At 47.5% G+C, this 19,149-nt stretch overlaps 1 protein-coding gene across 2 annotated transcripts in view; it reads left to right on the top strand.

The window, feature by feature from the left end:
• sirt1 (sirtuin 1) overlaps positions 1-16,410 on the top strand; it is a 53,222-nt gene extending 36,812 nt beyond the window's left edge. For both annotated transcript variants that reach the window (XM_085994992.1, XM_085994994.1), the window contains exon 9: positions 13,522-16,410. In XM_085994992.1, the coding sequence (XP_085851118.1) occupies positions 13,522-13,850 (329 nt within the window). In that variant the 3' untranslated portion in view covers positions 13,851-16,410. The remainder of the gene's footprint in view (positions 1-13,521) is intronic.
• Positions 16,411-19,149: the final 2,739 nt, after the last annotated feature.

The raw sequence follows: 19,149 nt of genomic DNA on the forward strand, positions 1-19,149 counted from the left end.
TGTTCAGAGGGACCTGAATGTCCTTATACACGAATCACAAAGTTAACATGCAGGTACAGCAAGCAATTAGGAAAGCAAATGGTATGTTGGCTTTTATTACAAAAGGATTTGAGTAGAAGAGTAAAGACGTCTTACTGCAATTGAGACTACACCTGGAGTATTGTGTATAGTTTTGTCTCCTTACCTAAGGAAGGATATACTTGCCATAGAGGGAGTGCAACAAAGGTTCACCAGACTGGTTCCTGGGATGGGGGGGATTGTCCGATGAGGAGAGACTGAGTAGACTAGGCCTATATTCTCGAGTTTAGAAGGAGAGGTGATCTCATTGAAAGTTAGATATATTTCTTAAGGCTAAAGGGATATGGGGAGAAAGCAGAGACCGGGTACTGAATTTGGATGATCAGCCATGATCTCATTGAATGGCGGAGCAGGCTCGAGGGGCCGAATGGCCTTCTCCTGCTTCTATGTTCTATGTATCTATGTAAACATACAAAATTCTTACAGGGCTTGACAGGGTAGATGCAGACAGGATGTTTTCCCTGGCTGGGGAGTCTAGAGCCAGGGGTCACAGTCTCAGAATAAGGAGTCAGCCATTTAGGACTGAGATGAGGAGAAATTTCTTCACTCAGAGGGTGGTGAATAGAAACATAGAAGATAGGAGCAGGAGTAGGCCATTCGGCCCCTCGAGCCTGCTCTGCCATTCAATGCGATCATGGCTGATCATCCAAATTGAGTACCCGGTCCCTGCTTTCTCCCCATACCCCTTGATCCCTTAAGCCTTAAGAAATATATCCAGCTCCTTCTTGAATATATTTAACTAGCTGGAGTGCCCGGCGCTGCCGAGGGTTTTTTGAGGGCATGTTGTTAGGAAAAAAGTAGAAATAATTTTTATTATATGTGTATATATAAATGAGTTAGTCTGTCTGTGTGGGAAGGAGAGAGAGAGAGAAAGGGGGAAGGAGAGAGAGAGAAAGGGGGAAGGAGAGAGAGAGAAAGGGGGAAGGAGAGAGGGAGAGAAAGGGGGAAGGAGAGAGAGAGTGAAAGGGGGAAGGAGAGAGAGAGAAAGGGGGAAGGAGAGAGAGAGAGAGAAAGGGGGGAAGGAGAGAGAGAGAGAAAGGGGGAAGGAGAGAGAGAGAGAAAGGGGGAAGGAGAGAGAGAGAGAGAAGGGGGAAGGAGGAGAGAGAGAGAGAGAGAAAGGGGGAAGGAGAGAGAGAGAGAGAAAGGGGGAAGGAGAGAGAGAGAGAGAAAGGGGGAAGGAGAGAGAGAGAGAGAAAGGGGGAAGGAGAGAGAGAGAGAAAGGGGGAAGGAGAGAGAGAGAGAAAGGGGGAAGGAGAGAGAGAGAAAGGGGGAAGGAGAGAGAGAGAAAGGGGGAAGGAGAGAGAGAGAAAGGGGGAAGGAGAGAGAGAGAAAGGGGGAAGGAGAGAGAGAGAAAGGGGGAAGGAGAGAGAGAGAAAGGGGGAAGGAGAGAGAGAGAAAGGGGGAAGGAGAGAGAGAGAAAGGGGGAAGGAGAGAGAGAGAAAGGGGGAAGGAGAGAGGGAAAGGGGGAAGGAGAGAGGGAGAGAAAGGGGGAAGGAGAGAGAGAGTGAAAGGGGGAAGGAGAGAGAGAGTGAAAGGGGGAAGGAGAGAGAGAGTGAAAGGGGGAAGGAGAGAGAGAGTGAAAGGGGGAAGGAGAGAGAGAGTGAAAGGGGGAAGGAGAGAGAGAGAGAGAAAGGGGGAAGGAGAGAGAGAGAAAGGGGGAAGGAGAGAGAGAGAGAAAGGGGGAAGGAGAGAGAGAGAGAGAGAAAGGGGGAAGGAGAGAGAGAGAGAGAGAAAGGGGGAAGGAGAGAGAGAGAGAGAGAAAGGGGGAAGGAGAGAGAGAGAAAGGGGGAAGGAGAGAGAGAGAAGAAGGGGGAAGGAGAGAGAGAGAGAAAGGGGGAAGGAGAGAGAGAGAGAAAGGGGGAAGGAGAGAGAGAGAGAAAGGGGGAAGGAGAGAGAGAGAGAAAGGGGGAAGGAGAGAGAGAGAGAAAGGGGGAAGGAGAGAGAGAGAGAAAGGGGGAAGGAGAGAGAGAGAGAAAGGGGGAAGGAGAGAGAGAGAGAAAGGGGGAAGGAGAGAGAGAAAGGGGGAAGGAGAGAGAGAAAGGGGGAAGGAGAGAGAGAAAGGGGGAAGGAGAGAGAGAGAGAAAGGGGGAAGGAGAGAGAGAAAGGGGGAAGGAGAGAGAGAGAGAAAGGGGGAAGGAGAGAGAGAGAGAAAGGGGGAAGGAGAGAGAGAGAAAGGGGGAAGGAGAGAGAGAGAGAAAGGGGAAGGAGAGAGAGAAAGGGGGAAGGAGAGAGAGAGAGAAAGGGGGAAGGAGGGAGAGAGAGAAAGGGGGGAAGGAGAGAGAGAGGGGGGGGAAAGAGAGGGGTGGAAGGAGAGAGAGAGAGAGGGGGGGAAGGAGAGGGGGGGAAGGAGAGAGAGAGAGAGAGGGGGAGGAGAGAGAGAGGGGGGGAGGAGAGAGAGAGAGAGGGGGGGGAGGAGAGAGAGAGAGAGAGGGGGGGAGGAGAGAGAGGGGGGGGAAGGAGAGAGAGAGCGAGAGGGGGGGAAGGAGAGAGAGAGAGGGGGGGAAGGAGAGAGAGAGGGGGGGAAGGAGAGAGAGAGGGGGGGAAGGAGAGAGAGAGGGGGGGAAGGAGAGAGAGAGGGGGGGAAGGAGAGAGAGAGGGGGGGATGGAGAGAGAGAGAGAGGGGGAGGAGAGAGAGAGAGAGAGGGGGAGGAGAGAGAGAGAGGGGGGGAGGAGAGAGAGAGAGGGGGGGGGAGGAGAGAGAGAGAGAGAGGGGGGGAGGAGAGAGAGAGAGAGAGAGAGAGGGGGGGGAGGAGAGAGAGGGGGGGGAAGGAGAGAGAGAGCGAGAGGGGGGGAAGGAGAGAGCGAGAGGGGGGGAAGGAGAGAGAGAGAGGGGGGGAAGGAGAGAGAGAGGGGGGGAAGGAGAGAGAGAGGGGGGGAAGGAGAGAGAGAGGGGGGGAAGGAGAGAGAGAGGGGGGAAGGAGAGAGAGAGAGGGGGGAAGGAGAGAGAGAGGGGGGAAGGAGAGAGAGAGAGGGGGGGAAGGAGAGAGAGAGGGGGGGAAGGGAGAGAGAGAGGGGAAGGAGAGAGAGAGAGAGAGAGGGGGGGAAGGAGAGAGAGGGGGGAAGGAGAGAGTGAGAGAGAGAGAGAGGGGGGGAAGGAGAGAGAGAGAGAGAGAGGGGGGGAAGGAGAGAGAGAGAGGGGGGGAAGGAGAGAGAGAGAGGGGGGGAAGGAGAGTGAGAGAGGGGGGGGGAAGAGAGAGAGGGGGGGGAAGAGAGGGGGAGAGGGGGGAAGGAGAGAGAGAGAGGGGGAAGGAGAGAGAGGGGGGGAAGGAGAGAGAGAGAGGGGGGGGAAGGAGAGAGAGAGAGAGGGGGGAGGGAGAGAGAGAGAGAGAGGGTGAAGGAGTGAGAGAGGGGGAAGGAGGTGAGAGAGGGGGACGGAGAGAGAGAGAGAGAGGGGGAAGGAGAGAGAGAGGGGGAAGGAGAGAGGGGGAAGGAGGGAGGGGGAAGGGGAGAGAGGGGGCGAAGGGGAGAGGGAGGGGGAAGGAGAGAGAGGGGGAAGAAGAGAGAGAGGGGGCAAGGGGAGAGAGAGGGGGAAGGGGAGAGGGGGGAAGAGAGAGAGGGGGGGAGGAGAGAGAGAGAAAGGGGGGAGGAGGAGAGGGGGGGAAGGGGAGAGAGAGAGGGGGGAGGAGGGAGAGGGAAGGAGAGAGAGGAGGGGGGGAGGAGAGAGGGGGGAAGGAGAGAGAGCGAGAGAGAGGGGGAAGGAGAGAGAGAGAGAGAGGGGAAGGAGCGAGAGAGAGAGGGAGGGGGGGAAGGAGAGAGGGAGGGGGGAAGGAGAGAGAGAGAGAGAGGGGGAAGGAGAGAGAGAGAGAGGGGGAAGGAGCGAGAGAGAGAGAGGGAAGGAGCGAGAGAGAGAGGGGGATGAGAGGAGGGGAAGGGGAGAGAGAGAGGGGGAAGGAGAGGGAGAGAGAGGGGGGAAGGAGAGGGAGAGAGAGGGGAAGGGGAGAGAGAGAGGGGGGGAAGGGAGAGAGGGGGAGAAGGGGAGGGGGAAAGAGAGGGGGGAAGAAGAGAGAGAGAGGGGGAAGGGGAGAGGGGGGGAAGGAGAGAGAGAGGGAGGAGGGAGAGGGGGGGGAAGGAGAGAGGGAGGGGTGGAAGGAGAGGGAGAGGGAGAGAGGGGGGAAGGAGAGGGAGAGAGAGAGGGGGGGAAGGAGAGGGGGGAGAGGGGGAAGGAGAGGGAGAGAGGGGGAAGGAAAGGGAGAGGGGAAGGAGAGGGAGAGAGAAAGGGGAAGGGGAGAGAGAAAGGGGGAAGGCGAGGGGGAAGGAGAGGGAGGGGGGGAAGGAGAGGAGAGAGGGGGGGGAAGGAGAGAGAGAGGGGGGGAAAGAGGGGGGGGGAAGGAGAGAGAGAGGGGGGGAAAGAGAGGGGGGGGAAGGAGAGAGAGAGGGGGGGAAGGAGAGAGGGGGAGGGGGAGAGGGGGGGAAGGAGAGAGGGGGAGGGGGAGAGGGGGGAAGGAGAGAGGGGGGGGGAGAGGGGGGGAAGGAGAGAGAGGGGGAAGGAGGGGGAAGGAGAGAGAGGGGGAAGGAGAGGGAGGGGGAAGGAGAGGGAGGGAGAGAGGGGGAAGGAGAGGGAGAGAGAGAGGGGGAAGGAGAGGGAGAGAGAGAGGGGGAAGGAGAGAGAGAGAGGGAGGGGGGAAGGAGAGGGAGGGGGAGAGGGGAGGAGAGAGAGAGGGAGGGGGGGAAGGAGAGAGAGAGAGAGAGAGAGGGAAGGAGAGAGGGAGGGGGGGAGGAGAGAGGGAGGGGGGGAGGAGAGAGGGAGGGAGAGGGGGGGAAGGAGAGAGAGGGGAAGGAGAGGGAGAGAGAGAGAGAGGGAAGGAGAGGGAGAGGGGGAGGGAGGGAGAGAGGGGGAGGGAGAGAGGGGAAGGAGAGGGAGAGGGGAAGAGAGAGAGAGGGGGAAGGAGAGAGGGGGGAAGGAGAGTGAGAAGGGGAAGGAGAGAGAGAGAGAGGTGAAGGAGAGAGAGAGGGGGAAGGAGAGAGAGAGAGGGGGTAAGTGGAGAGAGAGGGGGGAAGGGGAGAGAGAGAGGGAATGAGAGAGAGTGAGACTGGGGGAAGAGAGAGCGAGAGAGACTGGGGGGAAGGGATATATATAAATGAGTTTGTCTGTCTGTGTGGGAAGGAGAGAGAGAGAGAAAGGGGGAAGGAGAGAGAGGGCGAGAGAGAGAGAGAGAGGGAAGGAAGGGAGAGAGGGAAGGAGAGAGAGATAGAAATTCCTGAATCAATACAAATGAATCAACAATTTCCTCACCTGCCATTACCATTTTTTTAGCTTCAGGCCTCGGCCGGTCTTTAATGGCCGCCACTCACCTCAGCTCAGCTCCCGCTCGGCAGTTTGAAGGAATAGGCCCCGCCCACAAATGCCATGAAACGACCCCCGTGCCCCCGTAGGATTGGTCAACCATCACGTCACTCAACGCTAACGAGCGGTAGGATTGGTCAACCGCTAATGAGCAGATTTTGTCCATTTTTGAACATTTTTTGTATACTGTCCAAACAATTTTTGTCTGACCAAAAAGTAAATACGCCTATGACACTCCCCTAATCATAAGCTTTCTTTTGATATTAACATATGTGTAGGTACGCTCTATAACTTTTGAGTGATGCCCGGACATCTACACAGATAGACAGACACCACGATCCTTTTATAGGCCTCTACTGCCTGCTGTGGTAGAGAATTCCACAGGTTCACCACTCTCTGGGTGAAGAAATTCCTCCTCATTTCTGTCCTAAATGGCCTATCCTTAATCCTTAGAATGTGACCCCTGATTCTGGTCTCCCTGACCATCGGGAACATCCTTCCTGCATCTAGTCTGTCCAGTCCTGTCAGAATTTTATAAGTTTCAATGAGATCCCCTCTCATTCTTCTAAACTCCAGCGAACACAAGCCCAATCGACCCAATCTCTCCTCATACGTCATTCCTGCCATCCCAGGTATCAGCCTGGTGAATCTTCGCTGAACTTCTTCCATGGCAAGAACATCCTTCCTCAGATAAGGCGACCAAAACTGCACACAATACTCAAGATGTGGTCTCACCAAGGCCCTGTATAACTGCAGCAAGACATCCTTGTTCCTGTACTCAAACCCTCTCGCTACGAAGGCCAACATGCCATTTGCCTTCTTAACCGCCTGCTGCACCTGCATGCTTACCTTCAGCGACTGGTGCACAAGGACACCCCGGTCTCGTTGCACTTCCCCTTCTCTCAATCTATTGCCATTCAGATAATAATCTGCCTTCCTGTTTTTGCCACCAAAGTGGATAACCTCACATTTATCCACGTTATATTGCATCTGCCATGCTTTTGCCCAATCACCCAACCTGTCCAAATCATCCTGGAGTTTCTCGGCATCCTCACAGCACACACGCCCAACCAGCTTTGTGTCGTGTGCAAATTTGGAGATATTACATCTAGTTTCCTTGTCTAGATCATTAATATATATTGTGACTAGCTGGGGTCCAAGGACCGATCCCTGCGGTACCCCACTAGTCACTGCCTGCCACTCGGAAAAGACCCGTTTATTCCAACTCTTTGCTTTCTGTCTGCCAACCAGTTCTCTATCCAAGTCAATACCTTGCCCCCAATCCCATGTGCCTTAACTTTACACGCTAATCTCTTATGCGGGACCTCATCAAAAGCCTTCTGAAAGTCCAAATATACCACATCCACTGGTTCTCCCTTATCTATTTTACCAGTTACATCCTCAAAAAATTCCAGTAGATTAGTCAAACACGATTTACCTTTTGTAAATCCATGTGACTTTGTCCGATGCTGTCACTGTTTTCCAAGTGCTCTGCTATTACATCTTTTATAATGGACTCTAGCAATTTCCCCACTACCGATGTCAGGCTTACCGGTCTGTAATTCCCTGTTTTCTCTCTACCACCTTTTTTGAATAGTGGGGTAACATTAGCTACCCTCCAATCCATGGGTACTGTTCCAGATTTCATCGAATGCTGGAAGATGATCAGCAAAGCATCAACTATTTCTAGGGCCACTTCCTTAAGTACTCTAGGATGTAGATTATCAGGCCCTGGGGATTTATCAGCCTTTTATCCCATCAATTTCCCTAACACCATTTCCCTACAAATACTGATTTCTTTCAGTTTCTCCCTTTCATCCGACCCTATGTTCCCCGACATCTCTGGGAGGTTATTTGTGTCCTCCTTTGTGAAGACAGAACCAAAATACGTATTTAATTGGTCGGCCATTTCTTTGTTTCCCCATTATAAATTCCCCCGATTCTGACTGCAAGGAATCTTTGGAATTCTCTACCCCAGAGGGCTGTGGAGGCTCAGTCGTTGAGTATATTCAAGACAAAGATCGATAGATTTTTTAATATTAAGGAAACCTAAGGGATATGGGGATAGTGCAGGAAAGTGGAGTTGAGGTAGAAGATCAGCCATGATCTTATTGAATGGCAGAACAGGCTCGACGGGCCAAATGGCCTACTCCTGCTCCTGTTTCTTATGCCTCCCCCAGGCTGTCTGCCTCGCCCTCCCCCAGGCTGTCTGCCTCGCCCTCCCCCAGGCTGTCTGGCTGTCTCTCTCGCTCCCACCCACCCCCAGCCACCAGTGTATCCAGTTCTCCCATGGAGCTGAAGAATTTGTGGCCATGCTGCAAGGCCGCAGCTGTTGGGTAATGCGCCTGAGCGGCTCTGGGATACCGCGAGCATTCACAGAAGACCACAGGAATAGTGGTGTGGATAATCAGCGTTCACATACAGTACCTCAGGGTCAGGCCTGTAGCGGGCTCTAGCGCGCAGGTGCCGAAACCCGCTCCTGCGGGCCTAAAGAATGAGCTTGTGGGACGCGATTAAAAAGAGTGCTGGAGCGCGCTCCAGTGGGACTGCGCGGCCTGCAACACCTGGTGCGCGGCAGCCTCGAGGGAACTGCGCAGCCATGCAGCTTAGGGGGGGAAACTGATTCGAAGAGGTATTTGGTACGATACAAAAGCAGTACACACCTCGAGAAAGCAAAAGCTCGACGTGTAGTTAAGCAACCATGATCAATAAATGAGGTACGATGCAGTATCAAGATAAAAGAGAAAGTTTACAGAAATGCAAAGAAAAGTTGAAATCCAGTGAACTGAAAGAGCTATTAAAAGCAGCAGAGGGATACATATCAAGAGTCACTAGTTAGTCAAGTGTGGGTATGAGCCCTCATTATGTGAGCAGCCCAACTACTGAAAATTGTGTGTGTGTTTTGCTGCCCTCCCTTGACAGAACCCCATTAACAGTGGGCCAAGCAGCTCTAGATGCTGAGTTTCACAACGCCTGCTTGCACCTCTGTACCCCAATCATGGTAGGCACCGAGCCCTGGAAATAAAACGGTATGTTCTCCGGTAACGGCAGACCGTAGCTGTCGGCCAAATGTCACAGTTCCTTCAACATATGACTGACACCTTCACACTGGTCGATGGAACTACTAATGGCAGTGTGTGTTGCACTTGAATGTTCTAGACATCAAAGTCCAGTGCTGGACAAGGTTTACTTGCCACCAGCTGCTTAATCCCGGCCCTTGGGGGATTTGGCGAAGAGGCAGCTTGCTGCAAGACTGACTTCCCCCTACAGCCACTTCCTCTTCCACAAACCCACTTCATGGCTTGGTCTTGATCTCACACATGGGCTGTGGGAAGCTCTTCCATTGCTTGCCTTTGAATTCTGGACTGTGAAGGAGACCTACTTGGAAACATAAGAACATAAGAAATAGGAGCAGGAGTAGGCCAATCGGCCCCTCGAGCCTGCTCCGCCATTCAATAAGATCATGGCTGATCTGATCCTAACCGCCGATCTACTATCACAGAACCATCTCCTGAATCTAACAGAATTAGACACACGAAATAGGAGCAGGATCAGGCTACCTGGGCCCGCTCCGCTACCCACAGGGCCATGACCGATCCGAACCTAGACTCATGTCCAAATTCCTGCCCGCTCCCCATAACCCTTAATTCCCTTTACTTCTAGGAAACTGTCTATTTCTGTTTTAAATTTATGTAATGATGTAGCTTCTACAGCTTTTTGGGGCAGCATATTCCATGGACCTACCACCCTCTGAGTGAAGTAGTTCCTCCTCATCTCAGTTTTGAAAGAGCAGCCCCTTATTCTAAGACTATGCCCCCTAGTTCTAGTTTCACCCATCATCGGGAACATCCTCCTCGCATCCACCCGATCCAACCCCTTCGCAATCTTATATGTTTCAATAAGATCGCCTCTCATTCTTCTGAACTCCAATGAGTAGAGTCCCAATCTACTCAACCTCTCCTCATATGTCCATCCCCTCATCCCGGGATTAACCGAGTGAACCTTCTTTGTACTGACTCGAGAGCAAGTATGTCTTTTCTTAAGTATGGACACCAAAACTGTATGCACTATTCCAGGTGCGGTCTCACCAATACCTTGTACAACTGAAGCAATACCTCCCTATTTTTATATTTTATCCCCCTAGCAATGAAAGCCAACATTCCATTGGCCTTCTTAATCACTTGCTGCACCTGCATACTAACCTTTTGAGTTTCGTGCACCAGGACCCCCAGATCCCTTTGTACTTCAGTACTTTCCAGTTCCTTGCCATTAAGATAATAACTTGCTCTACGATTTTTCCTGCCAAAGTGCATAACCTCACACTTTCCAGTATTGTATTCCATCTGCCAAATCTCTGCCCACTTACTTAGCCTGTCTATGTCCCCTTGCAGGTTTTTTATGTCCTCCTCACTCACTACTTTCCCTCCCATCTTAGTATCACCTGCAAACTTTGATATGTTACACTTGGTCCCCTCCTCCAAATCGTTAATATAGATTGTAAAGAGTTGGGGACCCAGCACTGACCCCTGTGGAACACCACTATTTACTGATTGCCAGTCCGAGAATGAACCATTTATCCCAACTCTCTGCCTTCTGTTAGATAGCCAATCCTCTATCCATGCCAGAATATTACCCCCAATCCCGTGATTTTTTATCTTAAGCAATAATCTTCTGTGTGACACCTTGTCAAATGCCTTTTGGAAGTCTAAATACATTACATCCACTGGTTCCCCTTTATCCACCCTACATGTTACTTCCTCAAAGAACTCCAGCAAATTTGCCAAACATGACTCCCCCTTCATAAAACCATGCTGACTTTGTCCTATTAAATTATGATTATCCAAATGTCCTGTTACTGTCTCCTTAATAATGGACTGCAATATTTTACCTACCACAGATGTTAGGCTAACCGGTCTATAGTTTCCAGCCTTCTGTCTACTGCCCTTTTTAAATAAGGGCGTTACATTAGCAGTTTTCCAGTCTGTCGGGACCTTTGCTGAGTCCAGGGAGTTTTGGAAAATTATTACCAATGCATCCACAATCCCTACCGCCACTTCCCTCAAGACCCTAGGATGAAAGCCATCAGGTCCAGGTGATTTATCCGCCTTGAGTCCCATTATTTTACCGAGTACCACTTAGTGATTTTGATCGTGTTTAGCTCCTCCCCACCCCCCCCCCCCCCCATAGCCCCCTGTTTGTCCAGTGTTGGGATATTCTTAGTGTCTTCTACTGTAAAGACTGATACAAAATATTCATTCAGTGTTTTTGCCATCTCCATATTTCCCACCATTAATTTCCCGGTCTCATCCTCTAAGGGACCAACATTTACTTTAGCCACCCTTTTTCTTTTTATATAACTATAAAAACTCTTACTATCTGTTTTTATATTTTTTGCTAATTTACTTTCATAATCTATCTTCCCTTTCTTAATCAATCTTTTTGTTATTTTTTGCTGTCTTTTAAAGTTTTCCCAATCCTCTATCCTCCCACTAGATTTGGCTACCTTATATGCCCTTGTTTTTAGTCGAATACTATCCTTAATTTCTTTACTTAGCCACGGATGGCTGTCTTTTCTTTTACACCCTTTTCTTCTCAGTGGAATATATATTTTTTGGAAGTTGTAAAATAACTCCTTAAATGTACACCACTGATCATGTATCGTCTTACCCTTTAATCTATTTTCCCAATCCACTCTACTCAATTCCGCTCTCATACCTTCATAGTCTCCTTTATTCCTTTAGTCCTGTATACAATAGTGCAGCCTGCATTAAGTATTGATTATCTTTAAGGAGACTGCAATGTCCTTTGCACCTTTTCATCATGACCCTCAAGTTAGCATCCCCCAGGTACTGATCTTTCTCAAATATGCACATTTCTTGAAGGGACAATGTTCTTAACCTACACATTGTCTTCAGGTTGTCTACTGGAAACTTCAACCTCAAAGCTTGTAATTATCCGACCCAGATTCCTAATTTTGCAGAACTCTTCAAAATGAATCACTTGTGTTGCATATCGTGTTTCATCCCCCTCCCCTCTGGATTGCTGGCAATGTCCACCACCTCCACCACCTTCTCAAGGGCAACTAAGGATGGATAGTAAATGCTGGCCTTTGCCAATGACGCCCACATCCCGAGAATGAATTTTTTAAAATTCAGATGGCATCATGCAAGCATGTAGGACAGGAGTTTGACCCCTTTCTCTCTCCCTCCACCTCCCCCCAAAGCAGGTCAGTGGAGTGAAAGGTTACTGGACTGTACGAGATTCCTTTTCCTCTTCGTCCCCCCCACATCTGCCCCCATCACCACCAGCAAGAAATGGCAGTCTCAATTCAGGGAAGATAGACCTGATGTAACATGCACACACGGTGTAGGAGATGAATTGGCATAAGTAAGTCTGGAGCATTCTGTGTCCATAAAAGCAAAGCTGTACTTACAATGGTTGAAATGACTATAGTGTAGGAACGGAGGTTCCTACCCGAATAAGGTATTCGACTCGATGAATCAAATCAACAGGTTTTAATGAATAACGAAGTTAACAGGGAAACTACAGGAGAAACGGTACACGGGTCTATACAGCTTGCTGGGCACTCAACGACTACTGGAAGATTCTGGAAGCTGACGTCATGACGTCATCGCATTCTTCGCGCCACTGGTGGTCACGTGATCAGCGTCATGACGTCATCACGTGGAGTGCAGGAAAACACAATACAGTACAGTCAACAGGCAGTTTAAAGGTGCAGTCCGCGGTTACACTACACTGTAGTTAAAGGGATTATTACCAATTGTTCTGAGACCCTTGGTGGCTCCGCCACAATAGGGCATATTTGATGCCCTAAATATTACCGGTGGTAGGAATTGCGCCTCGTGGCACACTGCTGATTATTGGGGCCAGATGTTGGGTGACCAGCCCTTGGCTTTCTAAACAGTGTGCCGAAATAATGCCAGCATCAAACTAGGCAGAGTTCTCCGATTCTCTGAATTTTGGTAGTTACTGCTGGTACAAAGAATAGTCCTTCAGCAGTGGCAGACTACAAATAAATCTCATCGACAGCAGTGATATCGGAAGCTGCTGTAAAAGTTTTCAGGGGAAGCAATATAAACGTTTGTTGCCCAGTTTGAGTGGCTGTGAACAATATTAGGTGGGAGGTTAAGGGGCTAGGAACATAATGGAAGGAAGAGACGAGGCCTAATAAAAGTACAGGGATGAGCCTGGGGAAGTGTTATTGAAAAGGAGAAAGACCTGCATTTATATAGCACCTTTCATGACGCTCAGGTTGTCCCAAAGCGCTTTACAGCCAATGAAATACTTTTGTAGTATAGTCACTGTTGTAATGTAGGAAACGCGGCAGCCAATTTGCGCACAGCAAGGTCCCACAAACAGCATTGTGATAATGATCAGATGATCTGTTTGTGATTATGGTTGAAGGATAAATATTGGCCAGGACACCGGGGAGAACTCCCCCGCTCTTCGAGATAGCACCATGGGATTCTTTACGTCCACCTGAGTGGGCAGACGGGGCCTCGATTTATCGTTCCATCCGAAAGACAGCACCACCAACAGTGCAGCATTCCCTTAGTACTGCACTGAGGTGTCAGCCTAGATTTTTTGCTCAAGTCTCTGGAGTGGGTCTTGAACCCACAACCTAGCGACTTGGGAGGCGAGAGTGCTACCACTGAGCCACAGCTGACACTGTATGGCACATTGTATATTTAGAATATGTCTGTTATGTTGGTGACCTTTAAATGAAAATAATAATTTGGAGGCGAGGAGAAAGCTTCGCACAGGGACTCCTAGATTCAGAAATGGAATGTACAGATTCTGCATGTGTAAACCAAGTGATCTGGGTACACAAACATTCAGATTACTTTGCATATACAATGTGCTTCTACCATCTAATTTTTGCAATTTGTTGTAGTTCAATGTCGATTGTGTTGATTAATAAAGAACATTGTGCATCATTGCCCAGTATTTTACATTGCCCTCTCAACTACAGAACCCAGATGTACCTTATGGAACCCATAGACTCTCAGTTCTCAACTTTTGCTGTTTTACATTGCAGATGGAGGTGGGGGGTGGCGGGGAGAGGGGATCTAATTGAATATTGTATATTTCTAACTTACTACAATGGCCTTACAACATGTCTATTTCTTAATTTTCAGATTCCCGGTATCTGTTCTTGGCACCCAATCGTTACATTTTCCATGGTGCTGAAGTCTACTCTGACTCTGAGGGAGATGAGGGTTCATCTTCTGGCAACAGTGTTAGCGACAATGAGTCCTGTAGCAGCAGAAGTGTTGGCGACGGGGAAGAGGAGAGTGATATTGAAGAATTTTATAATGGAATAGAGGAGGAAGCTGGAACTCCGTATGGAGCCGATGGGGTGTACTTTGGGGGTGAGAGTGAGCATTTTGGAGGTGGCGAAGAGCTGAGTGAGTCGGTTGAAAACTCCATGCAAGGTGAATGCGAAGATGCTAATTTGTTGGAGTAAGAGGCACAATTGCATGATACTGTTATATTTAGCTATCCACCAGCATTAGCCTACTTTTAGGACACTTTTTCTAGCCAGTAAGCTGTCCTGGACATACAGTGGCTGTAATGATCATGCAGAACTTCAGTCTGAAACTTCTAGTTCAGTCTGTATTATACACTGAAAACACTAGGCCACCTTTGTTAACTACTTTTCACTGAATATGGTACCTTTACCAAATATGAATTCTGCATATTTGGACAACCATTTAACACTCTGGGTTCATTGACATTGTCTTTATTGCAAATTTTATTTTTTACAAAGGGGTCAGAGAGTCTCTTCCCTGCCAAAATGTTTCACTTTGTTTTACTTTTTTAGTTTTGATTTAAATGCTTTGTGTTGTACAGCTATTTAATACATTTCCTCAGAAGCTAAAATGAATGTTCTGTACATATTTTTGTGTATGCTTGTTCAAAAGCCATTTAATTGCTGAAAAGGATAAAAAAAAGGGAACAGGTAAAAAGACCAAAGAACAGTGGGAAATCTCAATGACGAGCTGCAACAGGAGTTTCTGTTGCAGATTTTATTTTAGAGCGGTGGGTGGTTTGTTTAAGCATATTACATATTTTCCGTCCACTTTGTATATTCTCTCATGAAACACTGGCTATAATGTTTTCTATGAGATGAGCTGGCAGCTAATTTATACACCGAGGTTACTATTTTTCATTGAGCTTAAGCTGTATATTAGAAACTAGTAAGTACCTTTTGAGGCATACTCACTTTGAGTGGATTAAGAACATTTTTACAATATGTAGCACTTGTAGTTACTTGCTGCCTTAGAGATTTGTAGGATTTGCTCCTGGTGCCAGTTCTGCTCAGACCTGGTTCCAGGTTTGGTATGTAGCAGATTCGTGTTGTTCCTTGCATTTTCTTCCTGTGGAAATGAGATGTAAAGTGTGTAATTTAAAAAAAAAACCTGAAATGTTTGGACACCGCTGCAGAATTGAAGATGGAACCCTGAATAACGCTGAGCTCTAGTTCCTGCTGATGTGCCTACCCCGATGTATTGGAAGGCTAATTATTTCTTTTAAATTTGTGATGTATTGTTACTTGCATGGAACAGTATAACAGTTTTATAAAACCTTAAATAACTTATACTGCCAAATATAAATTATGCAATTTTTCATATACACACTCAACTATGTTTTTGTTTTGTTTTAATAAGAGGCCCTTTATAAAGTGCTGGTCCAGCATTAATGAGACTCTGATTCTATATTCTGCAGAACAAATAGTGTAACTACAGTACATTGAATGAAAATTTGTATAGACATTAAAATGGGTGTGTTACATTTTGATATAAGAATTTATAAGAAAAATCTAGCTGAGGAAGTTAAAAATTTGTAAAGGGTTTTGTTTTGTAACTTTACTATTCAGTGAAAGAGCTAAAGGTTTTGACTTATTTTGCACGCTATCAGAATTGAACGTGACCATTCAACACGTTTTCGGAATTTGGCTTGGAGATGCAATTTCTTTCCTCCTAACCCCACCCGCACCTGGGACACTTCCATATTGCAACGTCTGCAATTATTTTTCTCAAAGCTTGTTTTTAAAACTGTATAAATCGCCCTTTTATTCTGGTAACATCGTACCCTGATTTCCACTGATTGTATTCACTGTCCATCAAATGTGTAATACTGGGGGAAGAGGGGGGTGGGGGGGGGAGTAGAAGAAGTATGATTTAAAAAACTTGCAACACCACACAAAGTTTGGCAAAGCAGGATGGTTTCGACAGATGCATATGAGGAAAACTTTGCTAGCCCCAGTTATCTGAAGGTAGTGCAGCACCGTGGCAGTTTTAGTTCTGCGTGATGTCTTCAGCACTAGTGCATCAACCATTTTCTGCATCTGTACATTGAAGTTGGGCATCAGATTTAAAATGGCATATGCCCAGATTAATTTTAAAGCTGTACATGGCTGCCTCAAATTTTGAACCCTACCTTTGTTACCTTGATGTTCATGTGATTTGGTCTTTCAATGGAGAGATGTCCTTACTATAGTAGCATGTTGGTTGTTCATCCCAAATATTAGCTGTCCGAAATCTTGTAGCATGATCTAATTTGTGGTCAACAAAATTTGAGGTATTGAACATAGGCTACATCTGCTCTGAAGCCATTATTTTGCAGTATGGTGTTCAAATTATTTCTGTCATTTGTACATACTGAATCATTAATGTATTCAAACTACTTTTATGAAGAACGGTTATTAAAAGGTGACTTGTTTTCAGATACAAAAACAATTTCATACTTGCAGTTTTGGTCTTGAAATTTTTTTTATGCATTTAACATCCTATGATTTGAATTTGCAAACTTTTACAAAGAAAATGCTTTTTGAAATTTAAAAAAAGTCTTGTTGGAATACTGTGATTAATGGAAATGTTCTGTTAATTTAAATTGAGTTGCCTGAAATTTCAAAAGCTTGTTCCTGTTCCATGTACCACAGTCTATGTTCTCTGTGCTTCTCTCTTAAAGTAAAGATGTATTTGAATGGATAATATATTGCAATAAATCTCCTTGGTAAGTTATCTGGCTTTGGACTCATTAATTGAAATTGCTTTTAAAGGGTTACAGTGATGTACAGAAAGATCATTAATTTAGTTCTGAAGTGCAACCAATTTCCTCTGCTGTTAATTTAACATTTTCTATCAATATCAGTCAGTTTCTTTCATTGTATAGAATCTGTTGCTGAATGCTAGTGCATTAAAATGTGTAATTTTGGTAAATCCGTAAGCCATTTGTTGCTATCCACTGTATTTGTTCTAGGAACACAGGAACAGGAGGAGGCCATTGAGCCCCTCAAGCCTGTTCCGCCATTCAATGAGATCATGGCTGATCTGCGATCTAACTCCATATACCCGCCTTTGGCCCATATCCCTTAATAACTTTGGTTAACAAAAAGCTATCGATCTCAGATTTAAAATTAACATCTAGCATCAATTGCCGTTTGTGGAAGAGAGTTCCAAACTTCTTCTACCCTTTGAGTGTAGAAGTGTTTCCTAATTTCACTCCTGAAAGGTCTGGCTAATTTTTAGACGCTGCCCCCTAATCCTAGACTCCCTAACCAGCAGAAGTAGTTTCTCTCTAACCTTTCTATTCCCCTTAATATCTTGAAAGCTTCGATCAAATCACCCCCTAACCACCTAAATTCTAGGGAATACAACCCTGTAATCCCTCCTAATTTAACCCTTGGAGTCCCGGTATCATTCTGGTAAACCTACGCTGCAATCCCTCCAAGGCCAATATATCCTTCCAATGGTGTGCCCAGAACTGCTCACTACTCCAGGTGTGGTCTAACCAGGGCTTTGTACAGCGGCAGCATAACTTCTACCCCCTTGTATTCTAGTCCTCTAGATATAAAGGCCAACATTCCATTAGCCTTTTAAATTATTTTCTGTACCTGTTCATGACATTTTAATGATCTATGTACCTGGACTCCCAAGTCTCTTTGGATCTCTACTGCTTTTAGCTTTTCGCCATTTAGAAAGTACCCTGTTCTATCCATTTTAGGTCCAAAGTGGATGACCTCACATTTGCCTACATTGAAATCCATTTGCCACAGTTTTGTCCATTCACTTAATCTGTCGACATCCCTTTGTAATTTTATGCTTTCATCTACACTGTCTACAGTGACACCTATCTTTGTGTCATCGGCAAATTTGGATACGTGGTTTTCTATGCCATCATCTAAGTCATTAATAAATACTGTGAATAGTTGAGGCCCCAACACAGATCCCTGTGGGACACCACTAGTCACATCCTACCAATTAGAGTACCTGTCCATTATCCCTACTCTCTGTCTCCTGCTGCTCAGCCAATTTCCTAACCAGCTCAATAATTTGCCTTCAATTCCTTGGGCTTCTACTTTAGTTAACAATATCTTATGAGGGACTTTATCAAATGCCTTCTGGAAGTCCTCAGACTCACCGGCGGCAGCAGCGAGAGCAACCCTGGGTGGAGATTGAGCGCAGAGAACGGGAAAGAAGAAAAACCACAAGGACGTCACAGGCAGCAGCAGCGGCCTTAGGTAGAGCCTGAGCGAGGATACAGAGGATTTAAGCAGCGGGAGAGCGAGCGAGGCCCAGACTCACCAGCAGCAGCAGCGGCCCTGGGTGGAGCCCTGAGTGCGGTTTAAACAGAGTGCTGCGAGTTGGGAATTGGTTCTTACTTTACACCAAGGAAAGAGTCCGAGAGCGGGAGCAGTCATACAACAACAACTGCAAAACCACTAAAGTGACATCACAATCAGGGAAGGAGCTGATTGGTAAGTAGGACCTGGTGAGTATTTCTACAGTCCAGTCGTTGAAGTAAAAGTAAGGTCTCTAGAGTAAGTTTAAAGGGAAGTAAGGTCGTTAGTGTATTTAATATTCTTTAATTTAAAGTAAGTAAAGGGAGTAAATTTAAGGGTAGGACATGGCAGGGCAGCTCGGCTGCGTGGAGTGCTCCTCCTGGGCTATGTGGGAAGTCCGGGACACTTTCGGTGTCCAGGGTGAACACGTGTAGGAAGTGCCTCCAGCTGCAGCTACTTGAAATCCGCGTTTCGGAGCTGGAACTGCGGCTGGAGTCACTGTGGAGCATACGCGAAGCTGAGATCTTCGTGGATAGCACGTTTAACGAGGTGGTCACACCGCAGATAAAGAGTGCACAGGCAGACGGAATGGGTGACCGCCAGAAAGAGTAAAAGAACTAGGAAGGTAGTGCAGGAGTCCCCTGGGTCCATCTGCCTCTCCCAACAGATTTTCCGCTTTGGATACTGCTGGGGGAGATGGTTTCTCAGGGGAATGCAGCAAGAGCCAAGTCCGTGGTACTACGAGTGGCTCAGCTGCACAGGAGGGGAGGAAAAAGAGTGGGAGAGCAATAGTGATAGGGGATTCTATCGTAAGGGGAACAGATAGAAGTTTCTGTGGCCGCAGATGTGACTCCAGGATAGTATGTTGCCTCCCTGGTGCGAGGGTCAAGGATGTCACTGAACGCCTGCAGGGCATTCTGAAGGGGGAGGGCGAACAGTCAGAGGTCGTGGTTCACATTGGTACCAACGACATGGGTAGAAAGAGGGATGAGGTCCTGCAACAAGAATTTAGGGAGCTAGGTAGCAGATTAAAAAGCAGAACCTCAAAGGTTGTAATCTCTGGATTACTCCTGGTGCCACGTGCTAGTGAGTATAGGAATAGGAGGATAGAGCAGATGAATACGTGGCTAAAGATTGGTGCAGGAGGGAGGGCTTTAGTTTCCTGGATCACTGGGTCTGTTTCTGTGGAAGGTGGGAC

Source organism: Somniosus microcephalus, chromosome 8 (assembly GCF_052327205.1).
Source record: "Somniosus microcephalus isolate GS21.2 chromosome 8, FLI_Smic_1.0, whole genome shotgun sequence".
NCBI lineage: Eukaryota > Metazoa > Chordata > Chondrichthyes > Squaliformes > Somniosidae > Somniosus > Somniosus microcephalus.